Here is a 20,775-nt window from a genome sequence, read left to right on the forward strand (position 1 = left end):
GGCTAAATGTCTTGAAAAATTGGCATCTACGGTTGGAAAATTTATTCGTATAGATGATCTGACTATTGAGAAAACGCTTCTGGGCTTTGCAAGGGTTATGGTGGAGGTAACTATAGATCAACAGTTTCCTGATAAAATCAAGTTTGAGGATGAATTGGGTCAGGAGGTTACTGTACTGCTTGAATACGACTGGTTACCAATCACATGTACGAAGTGTAAAGGGATAGGGCACAATGCAAAACAGTGCAGGAAAGGGACTGGTTGGGTACGCAGACCTACACAACCAGTGAGAGTGCAATAACCAAAGCAGGTTTGGAAGAGGAGAGAAGTAGGGGAAACAACTCTAAATCCTACAGAGTACCCCCAGCTTGTGAAGGGACCAGTGATCACACAAGCTGTGGAAACTACTCAGGGGACTGCATCTAATGCTACTGCACAAGGTAACAAGAATGGACCTAAAGCTAATGGGCAAGGTAGTACTACAGAAATGTCCACACCAACTATTACACCACTACCTGCTACCATGGGGGCAATTTAAACTCCTGCTAGGATCCTTACTCGTATGACAAGGCATGAATCAAGATTACCAGTAAGGACTGAAGGAGGATTTGTGGCTAATTTCCGTGCTGACCTTGCTGCATCTGGTGAAATGGTTGATAAAGGAAGGGGAGGGGAGGCTTTGGCCTCTCATGGGTAGTCTTGGAGCTTGGAATATTAGGGGCCTAAATAGTATTACTAAACAACAAGACATTAAATGGCGTCTACATCAATCTAATGTGGACCTATTTGGGCTCCTTGAGACCAGGGTGAAACCTGGTTCTCTAAATAAAGTTGTTGATAATTTGTGTAATGGATGGTCTTATATCACTAATCATGGGCATCATGAGGGTGGTAGAATTTGGGTTATGTGGAGGAATCAGAAATATTCTATTACCATAATAGACATGGAAGCTCAGTTCATTCATCTTAAGGTTAGGGATCTGGTAACTGATATGGAATTTTATGTCACCTATGTTTATGGCTTTAATAAAATAGAGGAGAGATTGCCTTTATGGGATGCTTTGATTAGGAATACTGTTGTGGAACCTTGGATTGTCCTTGGTGATTTTAATAATTTCATGCACTGTGATGAAAAAATTGGCTTGCCTGTCAAGGATCTTTGAGATTATTCCTTTTCGAACACGGTGATGTGTGTGATTTACATGATATTAAGTGCACTGGCTCGTTTTTCACTTGGAACAATAAACAGCCAAGTGCCACTAGAGTCTTTAGTAGAATAGATAGGGTGCTTGTGAATGAGGCCTGGAGCTCTAAATGGCCTGATTACTATGCCTATTATGCTCCTGAAGGAGATTATGACCATTGTCCTTGCTTTATTATTGGTGGTGCTTCTCAGTTGCCAAGGAAGAAACCTTTCAAATTTTATAACATGTGGACGGGTGTGCCTGATTTTATGGAAATTCTCAAGAATGGATGGAATAGGAGGATTCATGGAACCCAAATGTATATTGTTGTGAGGAAGCTAAAGATGCTGAAGCCTGATTTTAAAAATTTAAACAAGGAGTTATTTTCTGATGTTGAGAAGAATGCTGAGGTAGCTTTGAACTTGCTTATGGATATTCAGAAACAATTGCAGCTTGATCCTACCAATAGAGAGTTGATGGATACTGAATATACAACTAGAGCTAGCTATCATATGCTGGCTAAGGCTAAGGATGAATTCCTTAAGCAAAAAGCTAAAGTTGAATGGGCCAAGGAGGGAGATACTAATTCTGCTATGTTTCATAGAATCATTAACCAAAGACAAATGACTAATGATACCCGTCGTTGTGAGTACCAAAGATAAATTTTATAATCTCCTATTAAGACTAACCTAGGCTAGTGGTAACAGGGTCGAACCACAAGGAGGCAGTTGTTAATTCTAGTTGATCTATATTTAGTCTATGGTGACAAATGTGGGGGTTGGTTTGAATTGGTCTACAGCTAAAAGAGAATAAAGGCAATAAACTAAATAAACGATTTAAACAGATAAAAGAAGGGTACTAGGATGGTCGGTTCATTATAGCTTCGGCGGCAGCAAACTAAGTCGGTCTGAATCAAACACAGGTAAAGCGGGAAATAAAGAGGTCCTCTCAGTCCACTCTTAACAAATAGCATCTCTCGATCTCGCTATAGGTCCCTAATGTCACTAATACTGACTCTCGTCCTGAAAAGTGACTAACGGTCTAAACTATACCTATCTTTCGATCTTAGCACAGTCTAGTCGATTTAATTGATGGTCTAATAACTTCCCCTATCTTTCGATCTAATGGGTCGGTCACAAAATAGGTATCTAACTGGTCGCATGCATTCGATTCGTTAAATACAAGATTAAAACAATTAAAACGAAAATAAAACCCTACGAGGTCAGTCGATCGACTGGCAATGTCAGTCGATCGACCAACACGCGAGACAGTCCTTTCTAATCTAATGCCGCCTATGCCATAAATCGCCTACATCCTAGCACTAAAGAATTAGCTACTCATGATGAAAGTAATAACAACAATAAAACTAACAGCAATTACTGAATTCATACTTAAAGTAAATAACAAAAAGCGATAGAACGATAATTGGCTTTGGGATACTAATCTTGCAAATCTTATACTAATGAAGAAACTAAAACAATAAAATGGAATTAGGGCAGAAGGAATACCGGAATTCAGAGGAACGATTAAGAACAAGAACAGAAAATCCAATGCTAACCGATGTTCCAAACCCTAATTACTTGGTTAAACTAAAACTGAAAGTACTGTATTGTAATAAAAACTTGGATAGAAAACTGATCTCCCAACTTGATTGTTTATGTTACGTTATATAGCAATCAACGTAACACCTTATTTCCTAAACCTAAACTTCACGGGCTTCAAGATTCACGGTCTTTTAATTTACGTCTGGAATAGCGATCTGGTCGATCGACTGACAAGGCTGGTCGATCGACTGCTCCTCAGCAAACAATAGCTTCTGGAACCCGAGCATTGGTCGATCGACTGAAGGTAACGGTCGATCGACTAATGGAGCTGCTACTTGACTTCTTTTAACTCGTGGACTTGTCTTTTGGGCCTTGGATTGCGCACCAAGCTCGTTCCTTAAGCAATTCCTTTACGTCATTTGCAATGCAGATTACTCGGGGACGGATTTGGCTTGATTTCCCCGTTGAATTCTCCACATTTCTGCAATAATGTACAAAATACGGAAGTAGACGGAAATAGGGAGAAATGTAGCATAAACTACAAGAATGAGCTCTGAAATGCGTGTAAAGTGGGATGTAAAACATCATATAAAAGACACGCATCAAACTTCCCCAAACCAAACCCTTGCTTGTCCCCAAGCAAGAACTAGACTCGATCTAATGACCTAATGGAACGAGTTCAATCTCAGAGCGAAATGCAAACTGTTAAGCCTAAACCGATTTAATGCACAACCAACAATCAATTAGTAATGCGAATCATGCAAACGAATTATAAAGTCGTTAAAGATTGCTGAACCGTCAACCGTAGAGACTTATCAAATTGGACTCCCACGGGTCGCTCAAATCACTCAAATAAACACAGGTGATATATATGTAAGATAGAAAGAAGTAATTTTGTAGTGACTATCACCTAACTACGACCTATGAAAACATGCCAGCAATAAAATATGAAAATGACCTCTACGACCGTACATACGCATTCCAACCAAACAGATGACCAATGACACATGCCGAGGTATATATGGGATATGTGAGGTATGGGTAAGAAGAGGAAAAACATTTTATGGTAAAGTGGAGATACAGGTGATCAAGCTAGTACCAAAACGGAACCAAGTGGCAACATCCAGCTTCTTGTTCATAATCAAACGAAGCAGTGCTATAGCAAGCACAAAACTCAAAATCTCCAAACTATCAAATCAATAAACTCCCCATAGGATATAAATGAAACATGGGAGCAAAAATCGCCAAAAAAATAAGGATTTAATTATGCGAATTGATCTCTTTTCTCGAATCTCAGTCGATCGACCTATAATGCCAGTCGATCGACCGCTTAAACAGTACATAACCTCTTTTTTCTCTTTTTCGAATCATTTTATTTTCTTTTTTATTTTCTCTTTTGTTTCTTTCTTTCTTTCCTTTTCATTTTCCAACCATCACCTCAACAGAGCAAATGCCACCAAAAATGAGTAACAATCCCGAAAACACCGACTACTAGCTTGACAAGGGACAGCTAAATGTAGGATGTAGTAATGGGACAAAAAGGGATATTTTTGGCAGTGTGAAGCTTATGGGTATAATGAGAAAAGGAAACCTCTACCACATGTGTCAACAAACCACAGACCGAATGTATACAGGTATTAAGTAGATCAAATTCATATTCATGCAAATTAAGGAAACATGTCTCATAAGGAGTAACTACTCTCATCCTAAATGAACTGGTCATGAATGTCACCAGTTATAGGCTCTAATTCTCAGAAAGTATAAGTAGTTTGCCAATTATTAAAGTCAAGTCTCAAGTCCAGCAAGATAATTAACGAAAACTCGTAGGTATGCATTTACGATTCTACTAATAACATGTTAATTTAGCAAGGCTCAGGCGAAACAGGTGCAAATGCAAAATCATCATAGAAATACTACCGTTCCGACTCGACCTATATGCTAAAATAAACGTGCATTTTATGGAATTTTTTTTGAATTTTTTGAATTTTTTTGAATTTTCTGTATATATGAGAAATGAAATAAACAATGCAAGACAAAAATGTAAACGTGAATGCAAGCAAATGATATGCGACGCAAAACCCTTCCCCAAACCAAATCGCACAATGTCCCCATTGTGCAAAATCATGTAGTGAATAAAAGAGAAATGGGAATTTGCGAGAAAATAAATAAGCAAGACACAAAGGAAAGATATGGAACTCACAAGACTTTGAGCGCAGCAAAAGAAACCTCCCCAAACCAGCGTGAGCTAGGAGGTTCCAGTAGCTAGCAGTGCTACTAAAAAGAGTGCCTGAAAGACAGAAAACACCACGCATAAGACCGAAGAAAACAATTTTGAAGCGTAAAAATTGTGCACAAATGAGACAATAGAAGAAATAGATAATTCGACGGAAAATAAAGTGGAGTAGAAGACTCCCTTAGGTCCGCATATCGACCAAACACAGCAGGGGAGAGGTCGTGAACGAATATAGCAGCAGCAGTGGTCGATCGACCAGGTGGGCGTGAACAGTAGCTCCTGTAAAACTGCAATTCAGTCGATCGACCAATGGTGCCAGTCGATCGACTGAAAACACTGCTGCAGCGTCTTATTTCTTCGTAATTGCTCAATGATTTGAGCTAAGAAGCTCTAAATACCTGCAAGTACACAATAAAACGCGCCCGAAAATTGCGCAAAACCTAGAATAAAGCCTAAAGTACTTAAAAATCCTGAGCAAATAAAATAAGAGCGAAGTTTTCGCACACACAAAAAGCAATAAAATTGTCTTGACAAAGCAGATAAAAAGAAGTTCGTAACGAGATTGATCAACTAATAGTTGATCAAGAAGGACCACGGTATGGCCCACTTCGTCGGCTTCTGGCTACTAGAGGTAGCCTCAATGGTGCTCATCTTATCAGTTGCACCTTTCTTAGCTTCAACAGTCGGAGAGCTCAGCTGATCAACTTCGTCATCTCCCCAATCAAGGACTTCCTTGGAATTGTCGGACTCCAAATCAGACCATCTCACCTTGGCTGGCTCACCTTCCACTTCCTCATCGGTCCCATAGCTTAGGCATCCAAGACCTCCTCTTTGAATGATAGGCTTTGTCGTGGCTGGAGTGATCTGCAGCTCATCCTTCCCCAAACCAGCTCCTGCATTATCTAAAACAACAGATTCTTCCTCCATTTTGCTCCCAATCTAGGGCGGAGGGGTTAACACAGCAGTAGTAATAGGGACAGGCAATTCGGGAAGCACAAAGTACGATTTCTTTTCAGAAACCGTATTATATGTAACAGGCCACATGGGGTCCTTCTTTTTAGCAGGTTGGGCAAAAATAATAGAATGTTTCCCAACTTTGAAGGTCAAAGTTCCAGAGCCTACGTCAATGACTGCACCAGCAGTGTGCAGAAATGGCCTTCCTAAGATGATCGGTATATGGGCATCCTCAGGCATGTCAAGGACAACAAAGTCAACAGGGAAGAAAAACTTCCCTATTTGAACGGGTATGTCCTCTAGGACTCCTATAGGCTCGACCGCAGATCGGTCAGCCATCTGAACTGTCATGTCTGTTATAGCAAACCGGGTCAACATAAGCCTCCTAGCTAAACTTAAGGGCATGACGCTTATACTAGCCCCTAGATCACACAATGCCTTCTCAATTGAGAAGGTACCTATTTTGCAAGGAACAGAAAAGCTACCCGGGTCCTCTAACTTATGGGCGCGATGTGTGAGACAGAGATAGGAGCAAGACTCCTTGGTGAGTGCGACGGTGTGCCTTTGTTTCAAGTGACCGCTTTTTGGACAACGGTTGTTTCATAAATTTAGTATAAGCGGGCACTTGGTTAACTAACTCAAGGAAGGGGACTTGTATATTTAGACTACGGATAACTTTCTCAAACTTACTGAAAGATACCTGTTCCTTGGTCGGCACGAGTCTCTCCGGATATGGGGCTGTGAGGAGTACCTTAGCCCTCTCCTCCAATTCACGCGCGCCGGCGTCTTTGGACTTAGGCTGAAAGTCCGTCACCTTCTCTTTGTTGAAGCTGGACCCCTCCTCAGACCGTCTCAAATGAGAACCATTAACCGTCATTGGGTCGAATTTCGGGGCCGGGACTGACCCATCAACACTCGGGTCTTGTCCTAAAATCTTCGGGACCGTGGTACCCCGAAACAAGTGGTCTCGTAGATTATTTGGCATCAAAGGACGAAATTCTTGACAGATCGGCGGCGATCTCGATCGATCGACCACTCTCCTCGATCGATCGATCGAGATGTACGATTCGAAGTTCGTAACCCGTGCTTGATCGATCGACTAGGTATATCGATCGATCGGCGGAAGTACAGCGACGTCTTTTTCTTTGATTTGTTCGTTGAAGCTTTCTCTTGACTTGTTTCCGGCTCATCTTTTTCAACAACGTCTTCAACCATGGAAGGACCATCAAGGGTGGACCCGCTCCTCAAGGTGATGGCATTTAGGGTCTCCTTTTGTTCGGGTTGAGTGGGTAAGTGTCCGGGAGCTCGAGTGTTACTTTTACTAGCCAGTTGAGCAATTTGGCTCTCTAGTAACTTCATCCCGGCCTCTCTTGCTTGGGACTCCTTGACAACATGATTCTTAAGCTCGGAAAATTCAGAATTCTGTGTTTGTTGTTCTTTGCGGCACATAAGGAGGTTTCGATATTCTTTGTTGCTTTTGATGAGGGGGTATATAGGGTTGTTGCTGCGGCGGAGCTTGAGTTGGGTTAAGGACATTTTGGCTCCTCCAACTCAAGTTCGGATGGGTGTTCGGCTCATAGTAGGTGTTGGGCTGCCTATAGTGTTGAAAGGCAGCATAAGATTCGAAGGGACTAGGGCAGTTTTCCGAGACATGGCCCTCACCTCCACACCTTTCACAGATGAAAGGACCGTCTGACACAGTATTGACTTGGTATATCCCACCTTTAGAAGCTCCTCCTAGCTCATACTTGTCAAATCTCGCGGTGAGAGCCTCAAGTGCAAAGAACAGAGGAAGATTCAGCAGACTCTCCTCTCGGTTCCCTCTCGAATTCCCATACTCGGCCTTGTGGGTAGCTAGATCGTCAATGATCTTCCACCCCTTGGTTGCTCCCAAATTTTCAGCGAATCTTCCATTGGCTGCAGCATCCAAAATGGCCCTCTGATCATCGTACAACCCATTATAGAAATGATTGCACAAACTCCACTTTTCGAACCCATGGTGCGGTATGGTTCGCACCAACTTCTTGAATCGGACCCATGCTTCATGGAAATTCTCATCTGGCCCTTGTTTAAAGCCCATGATTTGAGCTCTAATAGCGATCGTCCTTGAAGCAGAGAAGTACTTCTTGTAGAACGCTAATGCCAATGTATTCCAATAAGTGATCCCTTGAACGACTCGGTCCAGATCTCTATACCACTCCCTTGCAGCATCGCGAAGGGAGAAGATGAACATAGTCTCCTTGATCTGGTCTTGGGTCACGCCAGCTGGTGGGGGTATGGAACAGCAGTAGTCAATAAAGGTCTCCATATGTTTAGCTACATCTTCATTTGCAGCTCCCCCAAACTGGTTTCTCTCAACCATAGTGATGTAGGCAGGCTTTGGTTCGAACTTCCTGGCATCACCTGGTAGCTCGAACCCCTTGTATAAGTTATCGGCTGTCGGCTCAGAATAACTAGCTATACTTGCTTCCTCGGCCATGACTGGAATTTCCGGAGAAGTAACTGTCTCGGGTGAAGAAGTGGAAACGGGTGAAGGCTGTGGGTCTTCTTGAACAGATCGTTCTCGTAATAGCTTGACGAGTACTCGGCTCTTCCTCGTCGGTAATACCCTTTGTGTTCGTCTCAACTCGCGCAAGGATCTTTCAAGCTCAGGGTTCAACGGTACTAATTCTCCACCCTGTGACCTGCGCATAAGAAGAAACTACAAAAAGAATATAAGAAAAGTTTAAGGAACAGATGTCCCTTAAACTAAGAAAGACTAAAAATAAAAACAACTAAAATTAGGACTATTGCCTCCTCGGCAACGGCGCCAAAATTTGATACCCGTCGTTGTGAGTACCAAAGATAAAATTTATAATCTCCTATTAAGACTAACCTAGGCTAGTGGTAACAGGGTCGAACCACAAGGAGGCAGTTGTAAATTCTAGTTGATCTATATTTAGTCTATGGTGACAAATGTGGGGGTTGGTTTGAATTGGTCTACAGCTAAAAGAGAATAAAGGCAATAAACTAAATAAACGATTTAAACAGATAAAAGAAGGGTACTAGGATGGTCGGTTCATTATAGCTTCGGCGGCAGCAAACTAAGTCGGTCTGAATCAAACACAGGTAAAGCGGGAAATAAAGAGGTCCTCTCAGTCCACTCTTAAAAAATAGCATCTCTCGATCTCGCTATAGGTCCCTAATGTCACTAATACTGACTCTCGTCCTGAAAAGTGACTAACGGTCTAAACTATACCTATCTTTCGATCTTAGCACAGTCTAGTCGATTTAATTGATGGTCTAATAACTTCCCCTATCTTTCGATCTAATGGGTCGGTCACAAAATAGGTATCTAACTGGTCGCATGCATTCGATTCGTTAAATACAAGATTAAAACAATTAAAACGAAAATAAAACCCTACGAGGTCAGTCGATCGACTGGCAATGTCAGTCGATCGACCAACACGCGAGACAGTCCTTTCTAATCTAATGCCGCCTATGCCATAAATCGCCTACATCCTAGCACTAAAGAATTAGCTACTCATGATGAAAGTAATAACAACAATAAAACTAACAGCAATTACTGAATTCATGCTTAAAGTAAATAACAAAAAGCGATAGAACGATAATTGGCTTTGGGATACTAATCTTGCAAATCTTATACTAATGAAGAAACTAAAACAATAAAATGGAATTAGGGCAGAAGGAATACCAGAATTCAGAGGAACGATTAAGAACAAGAACAGAAAATCCAATGCTAACCGATGTTCCAAACCCTAATTACTTGGTTAAACTAAAACTGAAAGTACTGTATTGTGATAAAAACTTGGATAGAAAACTGATCTCCCAACTTGATTGTTTATGTTACGTTATATAGCAATCAACGTAACACCTTATTTCCTAAACCTAAACTTCACGGGCTTCAAGATTCACGGTCTTTTAATTTACGTCTGGAATAGCGATCTGGTCGATCGACTGACAAGGCTGGTCGATCGACTGCTCCTCAGCAAACAATAGCTTCTGGAACCCGAGCATTGGTCGATCGACTGAAGGTAACGGTCGATCGACTAATGGAGCTGCTACTTGACTTCTTTTAACTCGTGGACTTGTCTTTTGGGCCTTGGATTGCGCACCAAGCTCGTTCCTTAAGCAATTCCTTTACGTCATTTGCAATGCAGATTACTCGGGGACGGATTTGGCTTGATTTCCCGTTGAATTCTCCACATTTCTGCAATAATGTACAAAATACGGAAGTAGACGGAAATAGGGAGAAATGTAGCATAAACTACAAGAATGAGCTCTGAAATGCGTGTAAAGTGGGATGTAAAACATCATATAAAAGACACGCATCAAACTTCCCCAAACCAAACCCTTGCTTGTCCCCAAGCAAGAACTAGACTCGATCTAATGACCTAATGGAACGAGTTCAATCTCAGAGCGAAATGCAAACTGTTAAGCCTAAACCGATTTAATGCACAACCAACAATCAATTAGTAATGCGAATCATGCAAACGAATTATAAAGTCGTTAAAGATTGCTGAACCGTCAACCGTAGAGACTTATCAAATTGGACTCCCACGGGTCGCTCAAATCACTCAAATAAACACAGGTGATATATATGTAAGATAGAAAGAAGTAATTTTGTAGTGACTCTCACCTAACTACGACCTATGAAAACATGCCAGCAATAAAATATGAAAATGACCTCTACGACCGTACATACGCATTCCAACCAAACAGATGACCAATGACACATGCCGAGGTATATATGGGATATGTGAGGTATGGGTAAGAAGAGGCAAAACATTTTATGGTAAAGTGGAGATACAGGTGATCAAGCTAGTACCAAAACGGAACCAAGTGGCAACATCCAGCTTCTTGTTCATAATCAAACGAAGCAGTGCTATAGCAAGCACAAAACTCACAATCTCCAAACTATCAAATCAATAAACTCCCCATAGGATATAAATGAAACATGGGAGCAAAATCGCCAAAAAAATAAGGATTTAATTATGCGAATTGATCTCTTTTCTCGAATCTCAGTCGATCGACCTATAATGCCAGTCGATCGACCGCTTAAACAGTACATAACCTCTTTTTTCTCTTTTTCGAATCATTTTATTTTCTTTTTTCTTTTCTCTTTTGTTTCTTTCTTTCTTTCCTTTTCATTTTCCAACCATCACCTCAACAGAGCAAATGCCACCAAAAATGAGTAACAATCCCGAAAACACCGACTACTAGCTTGACAAGGGACAGCTAAATGTAGGATGTAGTAATGGGACAAAAAGGGATATTTTTGGCAGTGTGAAGCTTATGGGTATAATGAGAAAAGGAAACCTCTACCACATGTGTCAACAAACCACAAACCGAATGTATACAGGTATTGAGTAGATCAAATTCATATTCATGCAAATTAAGGAAACATGTCTCATAAGGAGTAACTACTCTCATCCTAAATGAACTGGTCATGAATGTCACCAGTTATAGGCTCTAATTCTCAGAAAGTATAAGTAGTTTGCCAATTATTAAAGTCAAGTCTCAAGTCCAGCAAGATAATTAACGAAAACTCGTAGGTATGCATTTACGATTCTACTAATAACATGTTAATTTAGCAAGGCTCAGGCGAAATAGGTGCAAATGCAAAATCATCATAGAAATACTACCGTTCCGACTCGACCTATATGCTAAAATAAACGTGCATTTTATGGAATTTTTTTGAATTTTTTCAATTTTTTTGAATTTTCTGTATATATGAGAAATGAAATAAACAATGCAAGACAAAAATGTAAACGTGAATGCAAGCAAATGATATGCGACGCAAAACCCTTCCCCAAACCAAATCGCACAATGTCCCCATTGTGCAAAATCATGTAGTGAATAAAAGAGAAATGGGAATTTGCGAGAAAATAAATAAGCAAGACACAAAGGAAAGATATGGAACTCACAAGACTTTGAGCGCAGCAAAGGAAACCTCCCCAAACCAGCGTGAGCTTGGAGGTTTCAGTAGCTAGCAGTGCTACTAAAAAGAGTGCCTGAAAGACAGAAAACACCACGCATAAGACCGAAGAAAACAATTTTGAAGCGTAAAAATTGTGCACAAATGAGACAATAGAAGAAATAGATAATTCGACGGAAAATAAAGTGGAGTAGAAGACTCCCTTAGGTCCGCATATCGACCAAACACAGCAGGGGAGAGGTCGTGAACGAATATAGCAGCAGCAGTGGTCGATCGACCACTGAGATCAGTCGATCGACCAGGTGGGCGTGAACAGTAGCTCCTGTAAAACTGCAATTCAGTCGATCGACCAATGGTGCCAGTCGATCGACTGAAAACACTGCTGCAGCGTCTTATTTCTTCGTAATTGCTCAATGATTTGAGCTAAGAAGCTCTAAATACCTGCAAGTACACAATAAAACGCGCCCGAAAATTGCGCAAAACCCAGAATAAAGCCTAAAGTACTTAAAAATCCTGAGCAAATAAAATAAGAGCGAAGTTTTCGCACACACAAAAAGCAATAAAATTGTCTTGACAAAGCAGATAAAAAGAAGTTCGTAACGAGATTGATCAACTAATAGTTGATCAAGAAGGACCACGGTATGGCCCACTTCGTCGGCTTCTGGCTACTAGAGGTAGCCTCAATGGTGCTCATCTTATCAGTTGCACCTTTCTTAGCTTCAACAGTCGGAGAGCTCAACTGATCAACTTCGTCATCTCCCCAATCAAGGACTTCCTTGGAATCGTCGGACTCCAAATCAGACCATCTCACCTTGGCTGGCTCACCTTCCACTTCCTCATCGGTCCCATAGCTTAGGCATCCAAGACCTCCTCTTTGAATGATAGGCTTTGTCGTGGCTGGAGTGACCTGCAGCTCATCCTTCCCCAAACCAGCTCCTGCATTATCTAACACAACATATTCTTCCTCCATTTTGCTCCCAATCTGGGGCGGAGGGGTTAACACAGCAGTAGTAATAGGGACAGGCAATTCGGGAAGCACAAAGTACGATTTCTTTTCAGAAACCGTATTACATATAACAGGCCACATGGGGTCCTTCTTTTTAGCAGGTTGGGCAAAAATAATAGAATGTTTCCCAACTTTGAAGGTCAAAGTTCCAGAGCCTACGTCAATGACTGCACCAGCAGTGTGCAGAAATGGCCTTCCTAAGATGATCGGTATATGGGCATCCTCAGGCATGTCAAGGACAACAAAGTCAACAGGGAAGAAAAACTTCCCTATTTGAACGGGTATGTCCTCTAGGACTCCTATAGGCTCGACCGCAGATCGGTCAGCCATCTGAACTGTCATGTCTGTTATAGCAAACCGGGTCAACTTAAGCCTCCTAGCTAAACTTAAGGGCATGACGCTTATACTAGCCCCTAGATCACACAATGCCTTCTCAATTGAGAAGGTACCTATTTTGCAAGGAACAGAAAAGCTACCCGGGTCCTCTAACTTATGGGGCGCAGTGTGAGACAGATAGGAGCAAGACTCCTTGGTGAGTGCGACAGTGTGCACTGTTTCAAGTGACCGCTTTTTGGACAACAGTTGTTTCATAAATTTAGTATAAGCGGGCACTTGGTTAACTAACTCAAGGAAGGGGACTTGTATATTTAGACTACGGATAACTTTCTCAAACTTACTGAAAGATACCTGTTCCTTGGTCGGCACGAGTCTCTCCGGATATGGGGCTGTGAGGAGTACCTTAGCCCTCTCCTCCAATTCACGCGCGCCGGCGTCTTTGGACTTAGGCTGAAAGTCCGTCACCTTCTCTTTGTTGAAGCTGGACCCCTCCTCAGACCGTCTCAAATGAGAACTATTAACCGTCATTGGGTCGAATTTCGGGGCCGGGACTGACCCATCAGCACTCGGGTCTTGTCCTAAAATCTTCGGGACCGTGGTACCCCGAAACAAGTGGTCTCGTAGATTATTTGGCATCAAAGGACGAAATTCTTCAGCATCAGCAGCGATCTCAGTCGATCGACCACTCTCCTCAGTCGATCGACTGAGATGTCTGATTCAGTTCCTGTAACCCGTGCTTCAGTCGATCGACTAGGTATATCAGTCGATCGACTGAAGTACCGGGCAGACGTCTTTTTCTTTGATTTGTTCGTTGAAGCTTTCTCTTGACTTGTTTCCGGCTCATCTTTTTCAACAGCGTCTTCAACCATGGAAGGACCATCAAGGGTGGACCCGCTCCTCAAAGTGATGGCATTTAGGGTCTCCTTTTGTTCGGGTTGAGTGGGTAAGTGTCCGGGAGCTCGAGTGTTACTTTTACTAGCCAGTTGAGCAATTTGGCTCTCTAGTAACTTCATCCCGACCTCTCTTGCTTGGGACTCCTTCAGCAACAGATTCTTAAGCTCGGAAAATTCAGAATTCTGTGTTTGTTGTTGCTGCGGCACATAAGGAGGTTTCTGATATTGCTGTTGCTTTTGATGAGGGGGTATATAGGGTTGTTGCTGCGGCGGAGCTTGAGTTGGGTTAAGGACATTTTGGCTCCTCCAACTCAAGTTCGGATGGGTGTTCGGCTCATAGTAGGTGTTGGTCTGCCTATAGTGTTGAAAGGCAGCATAAGATTCGAAGGGACTAGGGCAGTTTTCCGAGACATGGCCCTCACCTCCACACCTTTCACAGATGAAAGGACCGTCTGACACAGCATTGACTTGGTATATCCCACCTTTAGAAGCTCCTCCTAGCTCATACTTGTCAAATCTCGCGGTGAGAGCCTCAAGTGCGCAACGAGAGGAAGATTGCGGCTCTCCTCGGTTCCCTCTCGAATTCCCATACTCGGCCTTGTGGGTAGCTAGATCGTCAATGATCTTCCACCCCTTGGTTGCTCCCAAATTTTCAGCGAATCTTCCATTGGCTGCAGCATCCAAAATGGCCCTCTGATCATCGTACAACCCATTATAGAAATGATTGCACAAACTCCACTTTTCGAACCCATGGTGCGGTATGGTTCGCACCAACTTCTTGAATCGGACCCATGCTTCATGGAAATTCTCATCTGGCCCTTGTTTAAAGCCCGTGATTTGAGCTCTAATAGCGATCGTCCTTGAAGCAGAGAAGTACTTCTTGTAGAACGCTAATGCCAATGTATTCCAATAAGTGATCCCTTGAACGGCTCGGTCCAGATCTCTATACCACTCCCTTGCAGCATCGCGAAAGGAGAAGATGAACATAGTCTCCTTGATCTGGTCTTGGGTCACGCCGGTGGTGGGGGTATGGAACAATGATAGTCAATAAAGGTCTCCATATGTTTGTTGCATCTTCATTTGCGGCTCCCCAAACCGGTTTCTCTCAACCATAGTGATGTAGGCAGGCTTTGGTTCGAACTTCATGGCATCACCTGGTAGCTCGAACCCCTTGTATAAGTTATCGGCTGTCGGCTCAGAATAACTAGCTATACTTGCTTCCTCGGCCATGACTGGAATTTCCGGAGAAGTAATGCTGTCTCTCGGTGAAGAAGTGGAAACGGGTGAAGACTGTGGGTCTTCTTCGAACAGATCGTTCTCGTAATAGCTTGACAGAGTACTCAGCTCTTCCTCTGTCGGTAATACCCTTTGTGTTCGTCTCAACTCGCGCAAGGATCTTTCAAGCTCAGGGTTCAACGGTACTAATTCTCCACCCTGTGACCTGCGCATAAGAAGAAACTACAAAAAGAATATAAGAAAAGTTTAAGGAACAGATGTCCCTTAAACTAAGAAAGACTAAAAATAAAAACAACTAAAATTAGGACTATTGCCTCCTCGGCAACGGCGCCAAAATTTGATACCCGTCGTTGTGAGTACCAAAGATAAAATTTATAATCTCCTATTAAGACTAACCTAGGCTAGTGGTAACAGGGTCGAACCACAAGGAGGCAGTTGTAAATTCTAGTTGATCTATATTTAGTCTATGGTGACAAATGTGGGGGTTGGTTTGAATTGGTCTACAGCTAAAAGAGAATAAAGGCAATAAACTAAATAAACGATTTAAACAGATAAAAGAAGGGTACTAGGATGGTCGGTTCATTATAGCTTCGGCGGCAGCAAACTAAGTCGGTCTGAATCAAACACGAGTAAAGCGGGAAATAAAGAGGTCCTCTCAGTCCACTCTTAACAAATAGCATCTCTCGATCTCGCTATAGGTCCCTAATGTCACTAATACGACTCTCGTCGAAAAGTGACTAACGGTCTAAACTATACCTATCTTTCGATCTTAGCACGGTCTAGTCGATTTAATTGATGGTCTAATAACTTCCCCTATCTTTCGATCTAATGGGTCGGTCACAAAATAGGTATCTAACTGGTCGCATGCATTCGATTCGTTAAATACAAGATTAAAACAATTAAAACGAAAATAAAACCCTACGAGGTCAGTCGATCGATTGGCAATGTCAGTCGATCGACCAACACGCGAGACAGTCCTTTCTAATCTAATGCCGCCTATGCCATAAATCGCCTACATCCTAGCACTAAAGAATTAGCTACTCATGATGAAAGTAATAACAACAATAAAACTAACAGCAATTACTGAATTCATGCTTAAAGTAAATAACAAAAAGCGATAGAACGATAATTGGCTTTGGGATACTAATCTTGCAAATCTTATACTAATGAAGAAACTAAAACAATAAAATGGAATTAGGGCAGAAGGAATACCAGAATTCAGAGGAACGATTAAGAACAAGAACAGAAAATCCAATGCTAACCGATGTTCCAAACCCTAATTACTTGGTTAAACTAAAACTGAAAGTACTGTATTGTGATAAAAACTTGGATAGAAAACTGATCTCCCAACTTGATTGTTTATGTTACGTTATATAGCAATCAACGTAACACCTTATTTCCTAAACCTAAACTTCACGGGCTTCAAGATTCACGGTCTTTTAATTTACGTCTGGAATAGCGATCTGGTCGATCGACTGACAAGGCTGGTCGATCGACTGCTCCTCAGCAAACAATAGCTTCTGGAACCCGAGCATTGGTCGATCGACTGAAGGTAACGGTCGATCGACTAATGGAGCTGCTACTTGACTTCTTTTAACTCGTGGACTTGTCTTTTGGGCCTTGGATTGCGCACCAAGCTCGTTCCTTAAGCAATTCCTTTACGTCATTTGCAATGCAGATTACTCGGGGACGGATTTGGCTTGATTTCCCGTTGAATTCTCCACATGTCTGCAATAATGTACAAAATACGGAAGTAGACGGAAATAGGGAGAAATGTAGCATGAACTACAAGAATGAGCTCTGAAATGCGTGTAAAGTGGGATGTAAAACATCATATAAAAGACACGCATCAACTAATAAGGTCCTTCAAATTGAAGACTCTGCAGGAAATGTTTGTAAAGAACCTGAGAGTATTATGCAAGCATTTGTAGAGTATTATGAGGAGTTACTTGGCACCTAGACTACCACTACTGGATTTTCTCAAAGGATTGTGACTAATGGGACTTGTGTGCAAGAAGAGGACTGGGTGGATATCCTGAAGATACCTAATATGGAGGAAATTAAGAGTATAGTCTTTTCTATTCCTGATGATAAAAGCCCAGGTCCAGATGGCTATTCTAGTTGTTTCTTCAAAGCTGGCTGGGAAACTATCAAGGGTGATGTGTGTCATCTTTGTTCAAGATTTTTTCCAAACCGAGACATTTGCTAAAACAGGTTAATAGCACTAATCTTGTCTTTGATTCCCAAAGTAAAACATCCCCGCTCTGTTAAAGAATTCAGGCCCTTAGCGTGCTGCAATACCATGTACAAGATCATTGCAAAAATTCTTTGTGCTAGACTGGCTCCTGTTCTACCAAAAATTATCAGTCCTAATCAGGCAGCTTTTATCAAGGGTGGGAGTGCAATATTCTGATAAGTCAAGATCTGGTGAGACTATATAATAGGAAGAGTGTTTCTCCTCGGTGTATGCTCAAAGTGGATCTTAGGAAAGCATACGACTCCATTGAGTGGGAGTTTATTCATCAGATGCTCAGAAGTTTGAATTTCCCGCCCAAATTCATCAGGTTAGTCATGCAATGTGTGACCACTACCACCTTCTCTATTGTTCTAAATGGGAATACTTATGGATTCTTCAAAGGCAAAAAGGGGATTAGGCAAGGAGATCCCCTGTCTCCTCTTTTATTCACCATCTGCATGGAATATTTGAGCAGAATGCTAAAGGAAGTGTGTACTGGACCTAGATTCTCTTTTCATTCCCTTTGCAGAAGTCTTAAACTAACCCACCTTATGTTTGCAGATGACTTATTGTTATTCTGTAAAGGTAACATAGCTTCCATTTTTACTATCCTTAAAGTTTTCTCTCATTTTACAAAGGTTTCTGGACTACAAATCAGTAGTGAGAAATCTGATATCATCTTCAATGGAATTCCTGCTGATTTGGAGAAGGATATTCTGTTGAATACTGGCTTTAAGAAGGGCTCTCTTCCCTTTAAATATTTGGGTGTCAATATTTCTCATAAAAGATTATCAAAGGTTGATTGTAATTGTCTTGTGGAAAAGATGGTGTCTAGAATCAGGGGTTGGAATAAACGCAAGATTTCTTATTCTGGAAGATTAACTCTTGTCAAATCTGTGCTTGCTACCATTCACAATTATTGGGCGCAAATTTTCATTTTACCTGCGGGTGTGATGGACAAAATTCAAGCTCTTTGCAGGAATTTTTTATGGGAGGGCACAGATGAATATTCTAAAGCCCCTTTGGTATCCTGGAAGACTGTGTGCAGGAGTAAGGAAACAGGAGGATTGGGGATAATTGATAGTAAAGTCTGGAATATAGCTGCAGTGGGCAAACTGGTTTGGTGGTTAGTCGGTAAAAAAGATCATCTCTGGATTTTATGGATTGATAAGGTTTATATGAAAGGGAAACATTGGAGGGATTACAGTCCTAGTACCTCAAGCTCGTGGGCCTGGAGAAAAGTTTGTGAAGTGAAAAGCAGATTTAGAGATGCTTATGTTGCAGATAAATGGATGGGTAAAAATGATGAATACACTATTCAAGAAGGTTATAACTGGCTTCTGCAGGAACAGGTTAATAGGGTAACTTGGTTTCATGTGGTCTGGAACAGGTTCAATATTACTAGTCATTGTTTTAATTCGTGGCTCATTCAGCAGAAGAGACTTCTCACCTTAGATAGATTAATCAAGATGGGGATTACAAATCAAGGAACTTGCTTCTGTGTGTCTGCATGCGGGGAGGATCATGATCATATTTTTGGTACTTGTATCTACAAAGCAGGCGATGCTATAATCACTTGCTTGATTTGGTTGGATGTCGGTGTGACTGGAATTCCTAGTCCTATGGGGATCTTTGAAACTGAGAAATTGCTCTGGCTTCATCAGGAAAATTCTAAGTGCTGTACTAGTAGCTACTCAATACCAGATATGGTATGCAAGGAACACCAGTAGGATTCATCATTATGTGATCCATCCTATGGAGATTCTTAGAACTGTGAGACAGGCTTGTAGGATGAAATTTATGCATTGTACTAAAGAAAGGATTAGGCAGGAGGATATCAATTGGTGTATGCAACGCGGGTTGCTATAAATAGGCTTAGGAGTCATGCTTTATTCTAATTATGTAATGATATATGACTAGGTTGTATTGGTGATACCCATTTGGGGGGTGCTTAATAATACTTACATTTTCACCTAAAAAAAAACTTGATAAAAAAACTGGATACTTGTTCTCAAAACCTAGCATACGTTATATAGAATACAACGTAGTTCTTATTTCCAAAACCTAACTACTATGGGCTTCCTATTCCTCGTTCTATTAATTCACGCAAATTAGCGGCTTGGTCGATGGACCACTGAACCCGGTCGATCGACTGGTAAGCTCTGAACAGTGGCTCCTGGAAGTCGTGGTCTGGTCGATCGACTAAGGGCAATGGTCGATCGACTGAAGTAGCTGATAGTCCGCTTTTAATTCTCGTGGATTTGTCTTTCGGGCCTCGAAATGCGCACCAAGCTCGTTTCTTGAGTAATTACTTTACATCAAATGCAATGCAAGATACTCGGGGACAGATTTAGCTCAATTTCTACTCATTTCCGCATAAATCCGCAATATTACATAAAAATACGAAAGTAGACGAAATGGAGCAAATAGTAGCATAAAACTACACAATTGAGCTCTGAAATGCGTGTAAAATGAGGTGTAAAACATCATATAAATGACACGCATCAAGGGGCCTAAATGCTATGGTAGCATGACCCTTGTACACGTGGTTGAGCAAATGGAGCTTGGTAGGGATCCATCATGGTTGGTGCTTGGGGAGATCATCTAAGCTTTGGACAAGGAAGGCTCTTGTGGAGAAGTTACCTCATTTGGATCCCCAAGGATCCTCCAAGTGTGGCTATTGGAGAGGCTAAGGTATGTAGAGCCTCCGATTGATTCTTCTTCTTATTCTTTCCGTCACCTTACCATGAGGAAGAAGTTGTACTCGGATAGCTTTGCTTCCACCGAGGCCTATTGGGCCGCAAGATTGGCGAAGAAGGGTGGTCCTCATATCCGTTGGGTGGTGCCATGGTGGCACTTGAGGTCCTTTACGGGGTTGCCCGCTTCGGGTGCTAGTCCTTGTTCTTTGATGGTGGTGGGTTTGAAGGTTGCTTCCTTCGTTTATCCCGAAAGGCTCATGAGGCAAATAGGGCGTCAACAAAAGGTGCCCGCTCAAGATACCCTTGTCCAAGAGAATGTTTTCCGGAACTCCGAGCTTGTGGAGGTCTTCGAAAGATAGTGGGCCACTCGGCCGCTTTGGGACGTACCAAACCCCGTTGCCATGACATGGGTGACTCCCGCTTATGTCAAGTGGTCAAGAGCTTCGTCCTTGGAAGAGAGGTCCAAATACCTTAAGGACGAGGTTGTCGACTTGAAGTATCGAGAGGTTGGCAAGG

General features: G+C 41.9%; 1 protein-coding gene across 1 annotated transcript; it reads left to right on the forward strand.

The window, feature by feature from the left end:
- Nucleotides 1-562: 562 nt before the first annotated feature.
- On the forward strand, nt 563-17,737 carry LOC141601134 (uncharacterized). The gene is made up of 5 exons (XM_074421400.1): nt 563-693; nt 806-1,148; nt 1,250-1,779; nt 17,311-17,480; nt 17,574-17,737. Exons 1-5 carry the CDS (start codon nt 563-565, stop codon nt 17,735-17,737), a joined length of 1,338 nt encoding a protein of 445 aa, XP_074277501.1.
- The last annotated feature ends 3,038 nt before the right edge of the window (nt 17,738-20,775 follow it).

This window comes from Silene latifolia, chromosome 9 (genome assembly GCF_048544455.1).
Source record: "Silene latifolia isolate original U9 population chromosome 9, ASM4854445v1, whole genome shotgun sequence".
Taxonomy (NCBI): Eukaryota; Viridiplantae; Streptophyta; class Magnoliopsida; order Caryophyllales; family Caryophyllaceae; genus Silene; species Silene latifolia.

Coding starts and splice junctions, on each gene's coding strand:
- LOC141601134 (XM_074421400.1), top strand. CDS start 563: ATGACAAGGCATGAATCAAGATTACCAGTAAGGACTGAAGGAGGATTT. Junction 1,149..1,249: donor ATGAAAAAATTGGCTTGCCT/GTCAAGGATCTT, acceptor AACAATAAACAG/CCAAGTGCCACTAGAGTCTT. Junction 1,780..17,310: donor GGAGATACTAATTCTGCTAT/GTTTCATAGAAT, acceptor ATTTTCTCAAAG/GATTGTGACTAATGGGACTT.